At 43.6% G+C, this 21,328-nt stretch overlaps 1 protein-coding gene across 2 annotated transcripts; it reads right to left on the bottom strand.

Annotated features, from left to right (window-relative positions):
* Positions 1 to 2,923: 2,923 nt before the first annotated feature.
* LGALS3 (galectin 3) lies at positions 2,924 to 20,973 on the bottom strand. Of its 2 annotated transcripts, XM_045069727.1 has the most exons (6): positions 20,345 to 20,453; positions 13,868 to 13,889; positions 11,791 to 12,225; positions 9,054 to 9,142; positions 5,932 to 6,097; positions 2,924 to 3,229 (listed from the first exon to the last, which is right to left on the bottom strand). In XM_045069727.1, the coding sequence occupies exons 2-6, from the start codon at positions 13,883 to 13,885 to the stop codon at positions 3,074 to 3,076; spliced, it is 864 nt and encodes a 287-aa protein (XP_044925662.1). In that variant the 5' UTR covers positions 13,886 to 13,889; positions 20,345 to 20,453; the 3' UTR covers positions 2,924 to 3,073. The 2 variants fall into 2 exon arrangements, 1 of the variants encoding a protein (XP_044925662.1); XR_006603588.1 differs by lacking the exon at positions 2,924 to 3,229 and having other exon boundaries at positions 6,043 to 6,097; positions 20,317 to 20,973.
* Positions 20,974 to 21,328: the final 355 nt, after the last annotated feature.

Raw genomic sequence — 21,328 nt, 5'->3', positions numbered from 1 at the left:
TGTGTTTGAACTATTTTCTCTTTTATAAAACTCTTAATTTTAGGATTGTAGAAGACAGGGCCATAACAGCACCAGGAAGACTCGTAGTAGCTAAGCTTGTAACCAGACCTGGGTCCAGTTATTTCTACCTCTAAATGAGTTAGGGCTGGTGGCATTCACCAAACAAGCAGCAGCTTATAAATGTGTATGATTAGGGGTTTTCAAAAAGAAAAGAAAACACATCCACTTTTGTTGTCAGGGAAAGGTATGTTAAACTTATATCGAGCCTATATGAGCAGTCAGGCCATGTGAGGGGCTGGCTTAGAAGAATGTTCTCAGAATGCCTAGTCTTACCAAAAGATAAAAGCAGCTTTAACATCCCATTAATGAATAATTCAAGGAAGACATGCAGAACAAAGAAACATATAAAAGTTGGGCTTTTCTAAGGGCCCAAGCATATGAGCATGCAAAAGAAGTTGGTGCAAGATAACCCAAAGACTCAGAGTCTATATAAGGCAATATGCAACAAAATAATAAAATAACATTTGCCCACAAGGACAAAGCATGCTTGATGAGAACAAAAACAATGTCAGTAAACGTGATTTTTTTGGTGGGTTTGGTAAGATGTACTATGGACTTGTTCAGAGAACTTTTGGCTATTTAGTAATGGTAAAATGAAGTCCAACTGGCTTAATAACAGGGAAATTTATTATTTTTATAAGTTCCCAGGGTGATTCCTGGTGCTTTACAATCACCAGCTCAACAAAGGTTTCAAGGTCCAAAATTATGTTCACAGTTCCTTCTGTCATCCTTGGTGTCAGCTTCTCTGTGGCTGGGTCCTTTTGGGGTCACATATATTGTTAGTGTATTAAAAATTTTAGAGTATGTATTTGTGTTCACTTCTACTCAATCATTTTATATAGTGTCATAAAATGTTTTAATATTCAGTGTTAAAGTGTTTTAGGCATGATAGTGTTTCTTGAGGAAATTGGGGTATTTTGACAATCCATTTGGGATTGTCTTTAATCTGGATTCCTTATTTTATCTAGGATTATATTTGAATAAAACCGTGACTATTAGGAAACAGGGAATGGATGGATAAGCAGCTATTAATGTACCCTACAACTAGATAGTGTGTTCTTAGGCTATTGGACTCTAGAATTATGAGATATTAGAAAAATCTTTAAAGATACTAGGAAAAAATATTGCTTTGGTAGAACAAATGCCTTTCCAAAAATGGGGGGAAAAAAGAATTTCCATTTGTTGAGGACCTCCTATATGGCAACCCCTTTGTGAACATTTATGAACATTTGTGAACATTTATTCAACGATCACAGTAACCCTACAAAAGGTGTATTATACCACTATTTTATAGACAAAGGAACCAAGTCTCAGGATTTAAGTAATTTTATGTGGAACAAGTTCCCTCTTTTTTCTATAGCTTGTGTTTTTCCACTTAATCATAGATAGAATCAAGATGAGAATAATAGAGTAAGGAATTAACAAACTGTGATATGCTGCTCGCATCCCTCTTTAGGACTGAAATACTTTTTCCTTTAATTGTTAGAAGTGCTATTAGACGGCTTTCTGAAGACAGCCACTTCTCAGATCATACTGTTTCTCAGGTGGCCTGTATTTGTTGACTGATTGAACTGAAGAGATAAAGGACTATTCCCCTTCTTGACAGCTCCAAAGGGTCATCCAGCTTCAGAACCCCTGTAGGGTAGGCTGAGCCAACAATAACCAAACCTTCTCCCTCTGCCCAGTCGTGTGCCTTCTTGTCCTTCAGCTGTTGATGTCAAGATTCTCCTCCATAAGCCTATTGGGTTCTAATCTCTGCTTCCAGGGAACCCAACTTGTGACAATAAAAGTATCTGAGAAGATGGTATTCCAGAAACAATAAATAGACCAAACAATATTTTGATTCTTTTATAAAAGTGCTCTGATCACCTCTTAGTTTTGAAATTGTCTGAATTTTGGGGCCTGCTGGTAATGAGGAAGTGCAGAAAGGCATGCTTAAGAAGGTTGACAATGGGAACTATTAAATTTGTTATGCAGATGATATATCTAATTAAGAGCTTAATTTTCCTCTATAAATATGGAGATTTCAGAAGAACCAAGAGAACCTATACCAAGATTGTCTCAATTTGGTATCAAATATGGATTTGAAAACAGCTAAATATAGTCTAAAGAGAAAAAATAGTTAAGAGGAGCAAAAAGAAATATACCAGAATGTTAACAGGAACTGCCTGTGGGTCATCAACAGCTATACTTTTTCTTTGTGCTTCCTGAATGTATACTTCCTTAAGTAAGAAAATGGAAGAATGATTACCTTGTAGCATCTTCAGTTTTTTTTTTTTAAAGATTTTATTTATTTATTTGACAGACAGAGATCACAAGTAGGCAGAGAGGCAGGCAGAGAGAGAGGTAGAAGCAGGCTCTCTGCCGAACAGAGAGCCCGATGTGGGGCTCGATCCCAGGACCCTGGGATCACGACCTGAGCCGAAGGCAGAGGCTTTAACCCACTGAGCCACCCAGGTGCCCCGCATCTTCAGGTTTTTAAAGACACTCTGAAAGATAGAGGTTAAAATATTTTCTTCAAAAATACTTTAGTAAGTATAGAAAACTCTGGGAGACTTTAATGCAGAATTAATATTGCTACATATTCCTTTTACTGAGTCCATTGTGCATTATCAAGAATAAATTGCCCCTGGGGCGCCTGGTTGGCTCAGTGGGTTAAAGCCTCTGCCTTCAGCTCAGGTCATGGTCTCAGGGTCCTGGGATCGAGCCCCGCATTGGGCTCTCTGTGTGGCGGGAAGCCTGCTTCCTCCTCTCTCTGCCTGACTCTCTGACTACTTGTGTTCTCTGTCTGTCAAATGGATGGATAGAATCTTAAAAATAAATAAATAAATAAATAAATTGCCCCAATTAAATGACATATAAAGAGAGGGAACCCTTAGAATGTTTATTAAATCAAAGATTTATAAGGACAGTGATGAATAAAAGTGAAATTTTTCAATCAGGAAACATGAAGTTTCAATGTATAAGGGTTTATATTCAATTTCATTTTTTTTTTTAATCTTCCCCTTTAAGATTATATCATAACATGTGAAGCACTGGTGAGATCTATGTCACCAGAAATTCCCAGTTTGCTGATTTCCTGGAGATTTTTCATCCGATGATTGTACTGCAACAAATGAGCATCATTGACCGCAACCTTGAAGTGGTCAGATTCAACCAGCACTTGTATCTGAAATGGCACATACACAAAACTGTTAGAAATGCTCTTAATTTCAAAACCAATCTGGCCTGAGCTGAGAATGTCCCACATTTCAGCTTTATAATCATCCATGGAACGGACTAAAGTCCAAGAAAGGAACCCTGTGTGGCTTACTTGGTTAAGCATCTGCCTTCAGCTCAGGATCATGACCTGGGATCAAGCCCCACATCGGGCTCCCTGCTCAGTGGGGAGCCTGCTTCTTCCTCTCGCACTGCCCTTACCCCCTGCTTGTGCTCTCTTGCTCTCTCTCAAATTAAAAAAAAAAAAAAAAAGTAACTTTGCAGCAAAAATAAATTCCAGAGATTATTCAAAGATCCAAGCAAAATAAAATGAAAAAAAGATGATAATGAGTCATAAAGATAAGTTGAAGCTATGAAAGTAAAGATTAATAATGTGTCTCCACAAAAACAAAGTTTTTGTAATGGCTAACCCCTAAAAGTAAAAATATAACCATATCAAGTACTGGCGAAGATGTGGAGAAAAAGGAACATGCATGCACTCTTGGGAATGTAAATTGGTGCAACCACTTTGGAAAACAGTATGGAGGTCCCTCAAAACATTAAAGATAAAAATACTCCAGTAATTCCAGTACTGGGTATGTACCCAAAGAGAATGAAAACACTAGTTTGAGAAGATATATGCACCCGTATGTTTACTGCAGCATTATTTATAATAACCAAGATATGGAAGCAGTGCAAGTGTGGATTCATAGATGAATGAGGTAAAGAAGATGTGGTATCTACATATACCATATATAGGTGTGATGGAATATTACTCAGCCATAAAAAATGGGATCTTACCACTTACAACAACATGGATAGACCTACAGAATATTATGCTAAATGAAATAAGTCAGAAAGAAAAAGACAAATTCCATGATTTCACTTTCATGTGGAATCTAAAAAAATCAAAGGAAGAAACAAAAGAACAAAAAGCAGAAACAGACCCATAAATACAAAGAACAAACTGATGGTTGCCAGAGGGAAGGGGCAGGGTACAGGGATGGACAAAATGGTTGGAGGAGCATGGGAGGTACAGGCTTCCAGTTATGGGACGAATAAGTCATGGGGTAAAAGGTACAGCATAGGGATATAGTCAGTGGTATTGTAATAGTGCTGGATAGTGACAGTTGTAAGCATAGGGTAACAAAGAGATGATGGTCACTGTTGTACACTTGAAACTAATGTAGCTTCTTGTGGCAACTGTACTTCAGTAAATAAAATGAAAATAGAATACCAAAGAAGGAATTCTCTAATAATTAGAGTGGCAAATGTTACTAAGATTAATAATAACCAGTGTGGGCCAGAGTAGGAGAAACACTCTTCCAACAGTTAAGTAGTGAACAGGTTTATCCTTATAACCTTTTGAAAACAGCACTTTGGCAATATCTTATCTAAATTTTAAATATGTACATTCTTGAGCGGCGCCTGGGTGGCTCAGTCCATTAGGCGTCTGCCTTCAGCTCTGGTTATGGTCTTAGGGTCCTGGGATCGAGTCCAGCATCGGGCTGCCTCCTCAGCAGGGAGCCTGCTTCCCCCTCTCCCTCTGCCCCACCCCCACCCGCCTCTTGTGCTTCTCTCTCTGTCTCAAATAAAATCTTTTGGAAAATATGTACATTCTTGGAATAAAATTCTTTTTCTAGGAAGCAAAGCTCTATAAGGACCATTATTACAATATTTTAGCAAAATAATCATTTCACGTTTTATTTGTTTGGAATATTTCCATACTCCAAATTATCATCCACAGGACACTCACAGAATTAGCACATATCTAAATAATGAAATACTATTAAGCAACAATGTTCAAATTTGAGAAGATGTCCACCAAATATAGAATCTGGTCCCTATAAGTCTCTGCCCTTGAGGAGCTTACAGCCTAGTAATTTTATTGTCCACTCTACTGTCAACCCAGTGTTTGTTAAAGCAATGCTTAAAAATAAAAAGTGTGTTGGGACAGTTGGTAGAGCATGTGACTCTTGATCTTAGGGTCATGAGTTCAGGGGTAGAGAATCCTTAATAAGTTTTTAAAACAAACAGTGCTGCATGTAATAGAAAATACTGGAAAAATATTAACCAAGTTGCAGACTTTGTGAGGTTGGGAGAAATGGGAAAAGATGGAAGTCTTTTTAATTTGAAAATCTATAAATTTTTTTTTCATAAAACATCTTAATTTTAGAATTTAAAAAAATTAACTTTGATTGCCATGCCAACTATGTTGTATTAAGGTACTAAGTCTCAGCCCAACTATACCATTGAGACCTTCTGCCCTTTTCTTCCTTTTTAAAGTACACTCCATGCCCAGCTTGGAGCCCAACATGGAACTTGAACTCATAACCCTGAGATCAAGTCCTGAGCCGACATCAAGAGTCATACACTTAACCGACTGATCCACATAGGTGCCCCCTTTTGCCCTCTTTATTAAAGATGCTATTTTTCTCATTTCCAGAAAAGCTTAAACTCAAGGGTTTAATAACAGGGACAATGGTGAAGGGCAGGAATGGAGCTGGGAAATGTGCCAGACCTGTTAAGCCTGGTTCCCCAGGATGGGGAGCAGATGTGCCAGTTAGGTGTCTCAGGATAGCTGATAAATTCATTTTAAGTACCTTGTGGTGGTAGAGTGATTCTTCCCTGAGAAATGTGCATTATCAGTATATAATGGTAGCAATAACTTACTTTGAATGGTTTACCAGTTTCGAATGGGAAAGTCGCCTGTCTTTCTTCCTTTCCCCAGAGGTTATCCAGCTTTGTATTACAAACAATGACTCTCTTGTTGTCCTCATTGAAGCGTGGGTTAAAGTGGAAAGCAACATCATTCCCTCTCTTGAAATCTAAAGCAAATCTGTTTTAAAGCAAAGACCAGAGTTAGTAAAATAATTCAACTTCATGTATCTGTATCAAGTGGAGAACATATAATTTTCTAAAGATCTGATTTTTTTAAATAAATACAGGAAAATTTTCAAATGGAAACAAACAAACCAGAGTATGACTTCAACCTGGAAAGTATACGAGGCCTAGTAGTTGATGTGTTCTTGTAGTATCTGAAAATAATCAAGGCACTACATGTTCCTTTTTTTTTTTTTTTTTTTTGCCTCCTTGTCTTTGGTCACATGATTCCATTCAGCTGCCATTCCCTCTTTTCTGCCTCTACTATGAAAACTGGTCAAGGGTTCCTTATAGAAACCTGGGGCCACTTTGAGGGCACTTTATGCTGTACATGGTGAATAATAATGCTTACCTCTTTCCTGCCCAGCCAGTTACTTTTAATACCCATTAAAGGCAAGCCAGTCACATAAAACAGAAGCCATCAAATACCTGACTTCCTTATAGTTAACCAAAACCTAGTCCTAAAATAACAAGAATGAGGTAACATCATGTACAGTATCCTGTTGCTAAGTTGTAAAGTCATGGTGATAAATGTGCTAAACATTCCCTGATGTGAGGTGGAATTAATGAAGGGGCTGGCTTAACTTTTTGACCTTGTTCCTTCTCCTTGGATGTTAATGCAAACACAAGGCCTAGGACTGTTAACATATTAACCCTATCCCTCAGCTTTTCCAAGTGTGCTCCTGGGGCCCCAACATCAGAATCAGCTGGGGCTCTTGTTTGAAAGCAAGGTCTACAGTCTAGACCTATTAACAATGATTCCTTGGGCATTTTCACTTACCCAGTAGCGGACACATACAAACACAATTGTATCTTCCAATAATTGAATGCTCAGGTAGACCCAGATAGTCAAATGGCAATAGTATTTGTATTTGACCCATATAGTCAGATGGCAATACCATTTGTATTTGTATTTGGCAATAGCCAAATTTGTATTTGGCTATATTTTCTCTGCAGGGAAAAGGAAGATCTTGCCATCTCTATTGCCTTAAGCATTCTTCCCATCCAAGTACTAACCAGGTCCAACTCTGCTTAGCTTCCGAGATCAGACGGGATCGGGCGTGTTCAGGGTGGTATGGCCATAGACCTGAAGCATTCTTTTTTTCAGGTAATTCCTCACATAGATTTTGCAGAACCAAGCAACCATTTTTTTTCAGTTTATTACCATCTTAACCATTCCCACCAAAATGAGTTTTACTCTGCCACAGTCTCTGTCTACACCTCTAGTGTTACTGGAGCTAAAGTTTCTAGTGCAAAAACCCTCAATGAGGCAAACACACCAGTGTGGTTCTGTGTGACCGTGGCTGGGGGAGGAGAGCAGACACTCACAAACTACGAGTGTGGGGTGCCCAGGATCGGGTGTGCTGGGTGCTGCGTTATTTGGGAAGGAAAATGGATATGGACATAGACGGGGGGTATATACATTTCATAATTGGCTGTGAGACAAGCTTTATTGTGCAGGTAAGCACTGTGTTTAGAGAAGCTGTAGAGGCTGTGTGGAACGAAGTGGGGGGCTTAGAGTACTGGCTACCACACAGAAGCAGAGAAGGCTCGCTGGAGGTGCACCTGAATGGGCTAGCTGGATGTAAAATGATTACGTCAGAGGGTGAGTCCATTTTCTGGTAAAAGAAAAGGGGGGTTCCCATTGATCCACCAGGAGCAAGGTGACAGAACTCACAGGGGTTGTTTATGGATTCTTGGAAACCTGTGTGCATAGCTTGAACCGGTACCTTTTGTGCACTGTCTATAAACCCCAGAAACACAGATTACTTTATGGCTGCAGGAGCTTTAATGGTACCACTAACCTTGGGGACAGGCATACTGGATGTCTTCAGGATATCCCAAACCTGCTTGTATTACATGGACGTACAACCAGTGGTGATAACAAGGCAACCATAAATCAGCATGGATTGTCCTAAATTAGCTCAGAGGATAACTCCATCCTCACTCCCCCCATCCAACCAGTTCCCACGGCAAAGGTTGACTTATTTTGAGGAAGTCTTTAACTTGTAGGATCTTTTCAAATCTTTGCATAAATTGTGTCTACCCAGAAGACCGGGGTTCCCCCATCCCACCACATAACAACCGTAGACCTGGCTGACGCCAGAGGAATCTGTGACACAGCTGATGTGCCCAGTAGGAAGGCGGAAGCGGCAGTCAAGCTCACCAGATCTGAGACCGTACATACTGTGACTGCATGACTGCAGGGTGATCTGTACAAATAGAGTGGTACAATGTGCAAGCTTTCAGATCAACTCAAAATGATGTCCAGTGCGATCTTGGTGTTTCTGACCCCAATTTTTGATGGGCATCTAGATATAAAGTGCATGCCTGGTTTTTTAGACAAGATATGGCTCAGAGGTGGAGGGATGACCAAGCATTACTTTTCAAAGGCTGTCCTTCCCTTGAACTCTAAGGTTCTCACTGCCAGGAAGAACCTAGGTTTTTCTGTATGGGCTGTCAGCTCTTTCCCTTTGTCCTCACAAAGCAGAACTGTTTCAAGGCGCCTGGGTGGCTCAGTGGGTTAAGTGTCTGCCTTCAGATCAGGTCATGATCCTAGGGTGTGGGATTGAGTCCCACATAGCTCTCCATTCTCAACAGGGAGCCTGCTTCTCCTTCTCCCTCTGTCTCTCCCCCTACTTGTGCTCATGCTCTCTCTTCCAAATAAATAAATAAAATCTTAAAAAAAAAAAAGTAGAAATGTTTCATTGTGGTTCCAGGAGAAAAGCAAGATTTAATGAGGGATACTTTGTCCCTTGGTGGGAACACACACTGATTTATGGGATAATTCCGTTCTATGGTATAGAATTCTCAATGCATAGTTCTAAAAATTTTATTAAAATTCAAAATAGATGACCCTATATTCAAGAAACAATTGACAAATACGTTAGAGTTGCTAATACTGTTCTTACCTGTTTGCATTGGGCTTCGTTGTGCCCAGAATTGTTATCAGCATGCGAGGCATGACTCCTCCAGGCAAGGGCAGGTCATAAGGTACAGTCTGGGAACAAAAAATATGCAAATATCAATAAAGAGTCATGTCTTCTCAGGAAAAGAAAGAAAAATACGTTGCTAATGTGACTTACACATAACCCTAATTTAAGCCGTTTTTCCAGACTCTCCAGTCACCCTGCCCTAAGCCTGAAGGGACAAGAATTCCTACATGCACAAGTAACACTCAGAAATAAAGCCACCCTGGGGCACTTGGGTGGCTCAGAGGGTTAAGCCTCTGGCTTCAGCTCAGGTTATGGTCTCAGGGTCCTAGGATCAAACCCCATGTTGGGCTCTCTGCTTAACAGAGAGCCTGTTTCTCCCTCTCTCTCTGCCCGTCTCTCTGCCTACTGTGATCCCTCTCTATCAAATAAATAAATAAAATCTTGAAGAAAAAAAAAAAAACCAGAATAAAGCCATCCAGGGGTGCCTGGGTGGCTCAGTCGTTAAGGGTCTGTCTTCGGCTCAGGTCATGATCCCAGGGTTCTGGAATCAAGCCCCACATTGGGTTCCCTGCTCAGCAGGAAGCCTGCATCTCCCTCTCCCACGCCCCCTGCTTGTATTCCCTCTCTTGGTGTCTCCCTCTCCGTCAAACAAATAAATAAAAATCTTTAAAAAAGAAAAGAAAAGAATAAAGCCATTAGGGCAGGGGGGTGATGCCTGGGTGGCTCAGTTGGTTAAGCATCTGTCTTCAGCTCAGGTCATGATCTTGGGTTCCTGGGATCCAGTCCCACATCAGGCTCCCTGCTCAGCAAAAAGTCTGCTTCTCTCTCTGTCTCTGCCCCTCCCCCTGCCTCTGCTCTCTCTCTCTCTCTCTCAAATAAATAATTCTTAAAGATAAAATAAATAAGTAAATTAAAGAAAAAAGCCCTCAGTTAATTGGTGCCAAAGACACACCATATTCCCTTTTGGAGCACTGTATCTCTCATCACTAAGGACATCCCAATCTATAATTAATTCACTAGGACTATTTTTCAGAAAGGCTTAAACTAGATCTTGCAATCAAGAAAATTAATATTTTCGTGCTACTCTTCTTTTTTAAGATTATTTTTATTGATATATAATTATATCAGTTTTAGTTTTTTGACTTTGTGCCCCTCTTAAGAGCCTGATCACATAACATACTCATCTCGGTCCTTTACTCCCTGAGGGCGGGCATTGTATCCCATCCGGGGACTCGTGAATTCTTGTGAGTTCTACTTACATGGCATCAAGAGGGGGGTCTGGTATTAAATATTGGTGTAATGAACACTTTTCATTTAATACATTCTCTAATTCTTCCAGAAAAATGCATTAACCATCTAGATGTAGGGTGCTGTCAATATTCCCACAACTCCCTTTGGCCTCTTCTCTCTTCCCTTCATAATTTTTCCCCCCTGGATGCAACCATCACCCAGGTCTTTTCTCTTGGGCCCCATACCTCCTCCTATCTGAATTTCCCACAGATGCCTCAAATCCAACAGGTGTGAACTGGAATGGTCTCTTCTTCCTCACCCCACCCCCTACCCCCAAACCCCACACAATCAGGTCTCCTTCCCGAGTTCCTGGTCTGGGCTGACCCGTGGCTGGTTCTCTAATTGTCGAGCCTTGAAAATCCCATCATCCCTGACTGAGACGTAACCACTAGCTCCTGGGGTTCTTCCTCTGCAACCTCTCGCGCATCTGCCTCTCCCTTGCCACAACTTCCACATCCCCTTCTGTCTATAAATGACTAACTGTGGTCGACTACTGCCTGCCCAATGCTGCCCACGCTTCCGGCACCTGCTCTGCACTCTCTTCCAAGCTGACCTAAAAGCAAGTCAGACACCTCCTGTGCCAACACCCATAGGCTCCTGGAAGGGTCTGATCCCACACAGCTACTTAACGCTTTCCCCACATCTGTATATTATCTCCTCACTAGACTACACATCTGGAAGAGAAGGATTGGTGTCTGAGATGTGTCTACAGTTACCACAGGATTAGGTCTTACACTCAGAATTCACTTACTAAAGTGGGTTTTAATATAAATGAAAATTCAATCCTTAGATCACTAAATTATCTTTAGAAAGTCTTTCAAAACCACATTACCTTGATTTCCCTACACATTCCCTCTATGACCCCAAACAAGCTATAAAGCTCTCTACTGTCCCCATTCCTCATGTATAGAGTAGGGACAGTAACAGCATCTTATGGGGCAGATACAGGGGTAACTGAAATCATCCATGTAGAAGCACATAGCTGGTGTGAACTACGTACTCGGTGGTTATTAATAATAGTAACCAAAATGTTTCCCCATTTCTATAATCTTAACTTCATTTATATTAAAGCTGCTTTACAGAGATGTCTTCAAAAGATACATTGACTTCTCTTTATTTATTTATTTATTTATTTTTTAAAGGACTTCTCTTTATACTAACAGTACACATCCTAAACTCAATACAATGATTTTTTTCTATTAGGCTGACATACACCATAGCTGGTCCTGGAAGAGGGGCTCTAACCTGCGAGTTTAAAGCTTCAGGTCTCTCTGAAGCCCTCTGTAGGTTGGTGCCCAGAGCCAGCTCCCAGCCAGAGCACAGCAAAGTAATGGCACCAGCGCTCCAGACAACACTGTGCTGGTTCTTCATTAGCTTTGTCCTGATCACAGTCAAGTCTATGAAGTGCCAAGTTCCATCTTACCAGTGGTCCAGCAGGGATGCCAAAGGCGCCAGCAGCGGGCTGGGCTCCAGGAGCACTTGGCTGTCCAGGAGGCGGGTAGGCCCCAGGCCCACTCGGTTGCCCAGGGTAGGCTCCTGGTGCAGGTGGTCCAGGATAAGCAGGAGCTGTTGGGCCAGGGTAGGCTCCTGGAGGTGCCTGTCCAGGATAGCCGCCAGGAGGGGCCTGTCCAGGATAGGCTCCTGGAGGTGCCTGTCCAGGATAGCCGCCAGGAGGGGCCTGTCCAGGGTAGCCACCAGGAGGGGCCTGTCCAGGATAACTGCCAGGAGGGGCCTGTCCAGGGTAGGCACCAGGATAGGAGGTCCCTGGGTAGCCCCCTGCTCCAGCAGGCTGGTTTCCCCATTGACCAGGCCATCCTTGAGGGTTTGGGTTTCCAGACCCAGATAAAGCATCATTAAGCTAGAAAGAAAGACATCAACAATTACAACATGAATACATTCACAGAAACAGAATTTTCAGGAAAATAGGAATATGTGATCTAAGAAGTAGAGTGATATATATGGTAAGGGTATAAAATTCATATCAATAAAAATTTTCCACCTATTAAATAGTTTGAAGTTAAGACTAAAATTAGACTTTGGGATTATATATGCTTCATCATTTTATTCTTTTTTTTAGTAGTAATGTATCAGTACTGGTTTATTAATGGTAACAAATGTATCATGCTAATGCAAGACATTAATAATAGAAGAAAGTGAGCATAGGGTGTACGGGAACTCTTCATACTATCTTTGTAATTTTTCTGTAAGTCTAAAACTATTGTAAAATTTCAAAGTTTTTTTTAAAAGGCCATATCATGCCATTAATTAAATGGGGTTCCAGATTGAGTACTCCCTGTATAGGAAGAGAGCCATATAGAAAATGAAAAGCAAACAATTCACAGCTCTCAACATGAACTGTCTTCCCATAAAGAATGCACTTCATTGATGGATTTTAATTCTAATGATTGCTACTTTTTCTGGGCTATACAGGGTCAATATATTAACTACACGGTAAAGTTAATACGACTATCCAATGGCGTTGACTTTTCCTTGCAAAGAACAAGGATGGCTTTAGAAGTCTCCATCCTGGTTTCACAAGACCATTCCAGAAAAGGATTTCTGGAAGGTGTGGTCCCCTTCTTAATGGCTCCCAAAGGGCTTCCAGTCCCATTTCTAATCTCTAGCAAAACCACAAGCCTGTTCCTGGCAGCCACAACAGGTACATGGGCCATGCACAGTGGTTTCTGATATAGGTCTGTACTTGCCTTATCTGTGTTTTTTTGATCATGGCTCATCACAGTCGAGCAACTACATGGTTCAGATGAAATATACCTAACAATAGGTGGTCAGGGTGATGGGCCTAAGTTCCCATAGTTCCAGGAGCTCCGTGTTTGACAGCAAAGAGTCAGTCCTGCCATATTCCCAAGATGGTAATGTCCTGTCAAAACCCTCCTTCTCCTTGCCTTGTGCTGATCACAGGGTCTCTAACCCCTGTAGGCGGTGGTTTCCAGGCTTCCAGATGAGTCTGGCTAAGGGGCAGCACTGGCAGGAGATTAAAGAGTGGGAAGAAAGGAGAAGCCGGGGTAGCTCCCTGCCCCTTTCTGCCTCACGGGGTGTCTGGAGAGCTGCTGCATCCCCTGCCTCCCTTTATTCTTGTTTCCCATCATCTCAGTTCAGGGAGGGCTGCCTTTCATAATTTGCCAAAGTCAGAAAGCAGCCTTCCCCTGTGTAAAAGCACATCCTCCCTAACTGACATGAGAAGAACAATCCAGAAATCAGGATGCTCAGACTGCACCATTATTCCCGTTGCTCATATTATTTCTCAGCTTCTGCCCATGGAATCCCCCTGTCTCTGTCCCAGGCTTACTGTCAGTGAGTCCCAGGCCTCTATCTGCTTGGCTCTCTCCCTGAACCTGCTGCTGGAAAAACAAGACGTCAGCTAACAAGTCCTCACTGGTCAGTTATGGCCAGAGGAAGCTGCAGGGTCAGAGAATTAGAAGGGGATATCTGGTGTTAAGGGGATGTGTATCATGGTAAGAAAACAGACATAAAACACTTACTGAAAAATTGTCTGCCATTTTCCTGAAAGGGGGAAAAAAAGATAGGTTATCATTTGATCTTAGAAGATTTCACCAGTTTCCATTTAAAGATAACATCACAAATAGTTCATTGGGCAGTTCTAGATGATCTACAGGCCTTCTTCTAACCAAGCCAGTCTATTCCCCAAATACACCTCAATCAGGAGTGTGGAACCACAGAGGAAATTCGAGCGGGGATGCACTCCAGCTAGACCACCAAGCCCAACTTCACTCCTAATTCTAAGCTCTAATCATACTAGCTTGTGTTCTGAATCCTGGAAATAAAAGGCCACATAACACAGGAGAGAGAAGAACAAGGAAGACAATCTTCTGCCCCTTTCCTTGTTGGTAAAGAGACAAACAGTCCTGGTTCATCATCATCTTTCCTTCCTGGGTGCCTTTTCCACCACCTCTTAAAAGCTCTTCCTATCACCCCCTTCCCCTCCCGTTCACAAGATCAACCCCCATACCCTCTTCTGGGTTTTAGGAGGAAAGCAGAGTTGATTGATTCCTAGGGAGATTTGAAAACCAATGTCCCTAGATGCATTTGCTGCCAATTACTTATTCCCTCGCTGCTCTGGGCCAGGCACTCTATGGGCTCTCGCCTGGGTTGGAAGATGGACAGGCCGGGATCTGTATGCTCAAAGGGCTCACAGGCCGGTAGGGATCCCAAGAGATCGACACTGTGAGCCAGACTGGAAATAGGGAGTCACCACTAGAACTCTTGCTTCTAAGAAGGGAAGAGGTGGTGGTGTCTGAGCTAAGCCTTAAAGGAGAGGTGAGATCCAGGTGTGGACCAATCAAGAAGAAAGGCAGGTATACAAGAAGCTCCCTTTTTCTTTTTTAAAAGAGATTTGTTATGCCAAACAAAACTCTGACAGTCTAACAAACTAGGGAAAAAAGAAAAGAAGAGAAGAGAAGAGGGAAGGGGAGGGAGAGGAAAGGAGAGAAGAGAGAAGAGGAGTCAGGCACTGCGGAGGGAAACGTTTTGGGGTAGGATGCTACCAAAGAGAGTTGGTTTGCCCAAAGCGGACTCAAGGGGTAGCCTTGACACATCATTCCTGCTTTCTCCTGCTCCTCTCCCTCTGCCAAGTTTTTAACCAGGTAAGCTGTTTTACGCCTGCTCCCGCTGCACGTGCTCTGGCAGTGAGGGGACGAGGGCAGCTTTGGACTCCTGAGGCCTGGGTGAGTTTTCTTGGGTCAGGATCACTTGTCCTATAGCCAAAGTGACCTGGATCTTAAACAATCAGAATCCCTTTCCCTGGAGTTGCCCACTTATGATACTTACTAAATTATTTTAAGAAATGATATTACCTCCAAGGGATCCTAATTGACAGGTCCTAAAAATCTAAAATATTAACACTTTTCGGTAAAAAAAGAAATAGGCAGAACTCCTCTTAGGACTTAAAGTCCTTCATTTATACATATCAGACTTTATCATACTCCGCTGTTATTTATACCACAGTTAAATATTACCTTGTGTTAAGGCTATTTTGTTTTGGTTTTTTGTACCTCTCTTTTTTAAATCTGGGTATTCTCAAACATATCTGGAAGTTTAGGGTATCACCACATCCATCTTCCAGCGTGGGAAACTGCTGGCAATTTGACTGGGAAGTCACAGTGACTCTCCCAGGGCTTCCATTCTGGGGTTTCCTAGAGCATGTGATCTTTTAAAGAGAAGTCAGGTGCTCCTCTGTTTCTGCTTCCTTCCCCAAAAGGCTTCCGCCGCTTAGAAAAGTGTGCTGCCATGGCAGGAAGAATTTGAGAGAAGCATTGTTACAGAAAAGGAAAAGAAAGGATGTTTCTTTCTTCCTTTCTTTCTTTTTTAAGATCTTATGTTTAAGTAATTTCTACACCCTCACGTGGGGCTCAAACTCACAGCCCCAAGATGGAGAGTTACTCGTTCTACCAACTGAGCCAGCCAGGCGCCCCAGATCTTTATTTTTTTTTTTAAAGGTTTTTATTTACTGAGAAAGAGAGCAATTGAGAAATAGAGAGCAAGAGTGGGGGCTGCAGAGGGAGAGGGAGAAGCTGACTCCCCGCTGAGCAGGGAGCCCTAGGAGGGGCGAGATCCCGGGACCCTGGGATCATGACCTGAGCCAAAGACAGAAGCTTAACTAACAGCTACCCAGGTGCCCCTAGAAAGGGCATTTCTTAAGAAAACAAAGCCTCTCTCATTTTGGAGGCCAGTATGAAACAATCCTAAACTTCACGGTGGGCAGAAATCCTTTGATTACCCAAACTTCTTCCAGTCCTGCACAACATACCAAAGACCTAGACATAACTTTGTAAGTGTTTTGTCTTAAATATTCCTATTCTGTAAAGGCTCTTTCCCAGCTTCATCATCACTGACATTTCAGGTTGGATCCTTCGTGGGTGCTGGAGCCGTTTTGTGCAGGGCAGCGTCCATGGCTTCAATCTACAAGACGCCTGGAGCATGGGCACCTGGGGGCACAGTCGTTGGGCTGGGGGCACAGTCGTTGGGCATCTGCCTTCAGCTCAGGTCACGAACCCGGGGTGCTGGGATCCAGCCCCGCATGGGGCTCCCTGCTCAGCAGGAAACCTGCTTCTCCCTCTCCCACTCCCACTGCTTGAGTTCCCTCTCTCACTGTGTCTCTCTGCCAAATAAATAAATAAATCTTTAAAAAAAACCACACACACACACAAAGTCGCGAGCAGCACAACACCCCACCTCTCAACTCTGACAACCAAAAATGTCTTCAGACATTGCCACATATCCTGGGGGTTGGGGGGAGAGGGCACAAGTGTGCCTGGTTGAGAAACACTTGTCTAGGCTGACCGGCGTGAGTATCCCTACAGAAGTGTAGATACACAGGTCAATAAAAACTAAAAAGTTAGTTTCAGTAGTTAGCTAAATCTGTACCATGGGCCTAATAAGGTGTCATATTAACAAAACTCCAACAAAACTAAGATGTGTTTAAAGGTTGATTATGACTAGAAAGTGAAGACCACATCTCCAAAATGTAACATTTCTTCTTCAAGTCTCTGCTCAAACATATTCAGCTTATTTTCAGCTCCAACGAAAACAATTTGAGAAGCAAAGCAGATTTCACTTTCTTTCCACAGTGTTTCACTAAAGCCTCATGTGACAGTTTGAATCATGTTATGACACACTAAACAAGCCCATTAGAATAATGACACCCTGCATTAATGTGGTGCATTTCCACGTATGAAGCACTTTCCCATACTTTTCCTATTCTCTTTCTGATAATGATCGTAAGAGATTTTCAGGGGAAAGCTAATATTCCCATTCTAGAGGTAAGGAAATTAAGATTCAGAGAGCAAATATGGTGGCCCAAAGTCATTCTGTTCTTGGCAAGTCAACAACCAGGGTCCAAGCATGCTCACTTTTGACACAGACTCATTTTACACTAAATGTAAAACCTCACTCTTTGAAATCTTAAAGTACAGTCCTTTAAAAGTTTTAATTACTTCACTCAGAAATTAATTCTCTGGCTTATTCATTCAGAACTACATAACATGTGGAAATTGTAAACAAATTAAAAAAAGAGATCATGTTTTTGTCAGAAAACTAACTTGCTGACTCATTCAGTAAGCTTCAATACACACAGTATTGAATACAAAGATGCCATTTTACATAGTCACTTTGCTAATTATAACCACATTTAAACCAATAAAGTGTACTTCTCCAAAAATTAGGTACGCACCATTTTGATATGTTCATTCTTAAACATCAGTTCTCTTTTTCCAGAAGAGATTATAACCGATACTTTTTTTGAAATCAAGGTTAGCTTTTTAAAGTTACCTTAGAACTTTAAAAAAAAATCTATTTGGATACATATCTTTCTTCCTTGCCTGGAAAATTTCCCTCCCTCCCTCCCTCCCCTCCTCTTTCTCTCTCTCTCTTTCTTTCTTTCCTTTTAGATGAACAGTTTATATAGAGACACAATCAAATGTAAAAAAAAAAAAAAAAAAAAGGGCGCCTGGGTGGCCCAGTGGGTTAAAGCCTCTGCCTTTGGCTCAGGTCATGATCCCAGGGTTTTGGGATCGAGCCCCGCACGGGCTCTCTGCTTAGCAGGGAGCCTGCTTCCTCCTCACTCTCTGCCTGCCTCTCTGCCTACTTGTGATCTGTCAAATAAATAAATAAAATCTTTTTAAAAAAATAAAAAAGTAAAAAAAAAAAAAAAACTTCTCACCCTACAGATACTACGGATATGTGAACGCGATCCTGCCATTCCCAGAATCAGAGAATTTAGAAGCGCCAGAAAAGAAACACTATATTAAAGCAAAACAAAAAATTGAGGAAATACTACCTGGGTCTTCACATTTGGAAAAACCTATAAGAAGTAGTTCAGTGTTGCTTTGGAATAAAGAATTTAAATGTGAGTCAGAATGCAGACCTTTTTAATTGGCTGTTAATTGTAGTTTTCCCTCTAATAAAGAGTGGCTATCTACTGTACTGTGCTATTCTGGTTCACCTAGCAATTAGTCTAGTAGTTGGGGTTCCTGGGAGCACTTCTGTAACTTCTGCTCACAAAGGGCCCTGACCTCTATACAAGCTGAAAGAGGAGTAGATCATAAATGCATTTCCTCAGAACCCAAGGCACTGCCTGCCCACACTCCTCTGCAAAGAACCCAGGAGAGCGAGTTTACTTCCTGCCCTTGCTGAAACAAGTCTTCTTTCCAGAGCCAAATTCTGTGATGCTGAGTTGGAATAAAGGAAACTGGTCCTTTACTAGGATTTCCTTCTTATCATAGTTCCTCAGCATCAAGGAAGGTAAAGTTACTTTGTGCCTCTCAGTTACTGATTGTTTTCCCCGCTATGGAAAAGCTGAACATCAGTCAAGAGCGAACACATGATACTTAGTCAGCAGCAAATTGGAAGTTTGCAACAGGCCCTTCTCTCGCAGGCTTACCACTCCAAATTTAATCAGAAGAACCAGTCCAGGCACTAGACACCAAATGCTAACCCAGCTGTCCTCAGCAGGAGCCTGTTTCCCAAACCATCACAGGAAAGGGAGGCTATATTTTAGATCAGTTAACCACGAGCCTCAGATACATTAAGCTTACAGGCCAACTGTATTTAGGGACAACATGAGATGTTCAGGTTACAATACATGAACGTAGGTCTCTGCTACGGTTAAGATGCAGAGTCTAGCTGATGAGGTTCCTGGCAAGTAGGTACCTAAACTATAGGGGAGGCCAACCCTAGCCTTTTGACTCACTAGCAATATGTGAAGTCTTTATAGTAAAGCACTGATCCATTTTTGTAGCATAGAGAAACATCACTGATTAAGGACCCCTGCAAAAAACTAGCTTTGGTGGTCAATCTCTCAGGCAGTGTTTCCCCTCTTCTGCTACTTAAGTACCTGGTGAGGCATCCTTCTAGCACACTGAGGCTCAAAACATTCTAAGACCATCATCAAACTTTACCCCAGAACATGGAGTAGGTGCTGATTCTAAGTGTAACCCCCAAATGTTATGAAGTTAGGAAGCAGTTCCCATCTCCCACCGATCACATGAGCTGTCTTCCATTCCTTTCCCAAGATCCCAGAAACAGACTGGGTCACTGTGGTTCAACGATCTTCACTGTCCAGCAACCCAACTCCCGGGAGTCACTTTACAAAGATTCCACAGTATCTGGAATAGGAATCAGTAACTTGCGGGGAGAGCCTGATGCCGAAGTCACAGCCTCACCCTATGTGTCCCTGACTCTCTGGCGTTCAGCTCCTACCCCCCAAAGCGGACACCTCCTAGCGTCCCCCGCTGGGGCTCTGCACTTTCAGACCAACATTCTGCCACACCCTACACGGCCTCAGCACAGATCTGGGATAATGCCCAAATTAGCCAATCTGGGCAGGGATGAGTCACTGATTTGCAAAAGCTTAGGATATGCACTGCTCGCCAAGCCAGACACATGCCCACTCAGGCCCTGGGGCATCACCATTTTCTGTGGGATCAGCGCCCAGAGAGCCGCGGCAGCCCCTGCTCCGCAGGGCCTCGTAGAAGAGCTCCTGCGCCCCCCGCAGCCGGATGCAGCAGCCGTGCAGCCCAGTCAAGGGGCGCAGGAGCCGCCTCCAGAGTCCCTGCGCAGCCCCCCGCGTCCAGGAAAGGAGGACCCGCTTCCTAATCCCAAATAGGGGCGCGCCGCGGGGCTGACGGAGCGTGCGCCTCCCCGCCCCCAGCCCGCCCGAGGGCTGGACGCCGTGGCCGAGGCCGCCGGTCGCCGCGGAGGGTGCCCCGCGCCGCTCACCGTCCGCCCCACGATGAGTGCGTGAGTCTCGGGAAAGCGCGACTAACTTTTCCTGAGTCTCACACTGCGCCCTCTCGGGGAGACAAGGCTACGGACCCTTGCCCAGGACCGCGCCCCCGGCTCCGCACGCGACCCTTCGCCTCTCCGCCCCCGCGCGGGCTTCCACCTTGCCTGGACCCGGCGGCCCGCAAGCTACCTCCGCGGCCCGCGCCCCCGCCACGCACCCGACGCCTCGGCGCTCGCTCGCTTGCTGCGGGGGCGGCTTCTGGTGAGGTGCTGCGATCCCAGACCGGGCGGTGGCTCTGCGCCTCAAATAGGCTCGGCCCGGCCCGCCTCTCCCGAGGCGGGGCAGCCGCTCGCGCCCAGCCCGGCCTCGCCCCGGCGTCCCCCGCCCCACCGCGCACCCCGCGGCGCCGCTCTAGGCGCAGCGGGGAAGCTGCGGGTCTGGAGAGCGGCGGATGGGACGCTCGGGGGCGGCCCCCAGCCCCGCAGCCTGCGGGGGGTGTCCGGCGGCCAGCCGCCACCTGGAGTGGGGCCACGTCCACCGCCCTCTCCGGATTCACCTGGTGACTCCTCAGACCGGGATGGGGAGCGTCCGCGAAACTTTCAGAGTGCGCTTCTTTCAAGAGTTTGGCTGGCTTGCTTGTTTGTTTTAACCAAGTTTGCTTATTTTCTGCCTGAATTGCAGACACTCTCCTCCTGTCTGCATTTATTTTACCTACATCCTCTCTCAGTATCAAAGCCTTCCCAAGAAGTGACAGTGACTGTGTCACTGGGAGGGCCCTGCCAAGTTTTCGGAGGTGCTGGGGTGACACAGATGCCACCTGCGCTTGACCTTGCATTCATTGCCTTTCTGAACTGCGACGTGGGGACCCACCTCACACCGAGAGCCGGAAATTATTCTTGTCTGTCTGCTCCGCAGCGCGTCCTCAGCATCTTACCTAGCGTTGGGTGTGTAGTAAGTTCTCGGGAAAGATTTGTTTCGTGAAGGAATGAGCGAAATAATGAATCCTTTCCTAGAAAGCCTAGCTGTTTTGTCAAAGACTGGGGAGAGTCCGGATGAAGAAGGGAACAGTTACCTATTCCTGCTTTGGTAAAGACAGGAGTAGGATAAAGCCACCACTCTAAAAAAGATTCGTATAACAAATAGTGATTCTTGCAAGAGAGAAGGTACTTGTTTGTATAATTTCGAGGGTCAATAACTGAGT

The sequence above is a fragment of the Mustela putorius genome, unplaced genomic scaffold (assembly GCF_011764305.1).
Source record: "Mustela putorius furo isolate JIRA1106 unplaced genomic scaffold, ASM1176430v1.1 tig00000129_pilon_pilon_pilon, whole genome shotgun sequence".
Lineage (NCBI taxonomy): Eukaryota > Metazoa > Chordata > Mammalia > Carnivora > Mustelidae > Mustela > Mustela putorius.
The sequence above is the reverse complement of the archived record's forward strand: the minus strand, read 5'-3'. Positions and strand labels throughout refer to the sequence as shown.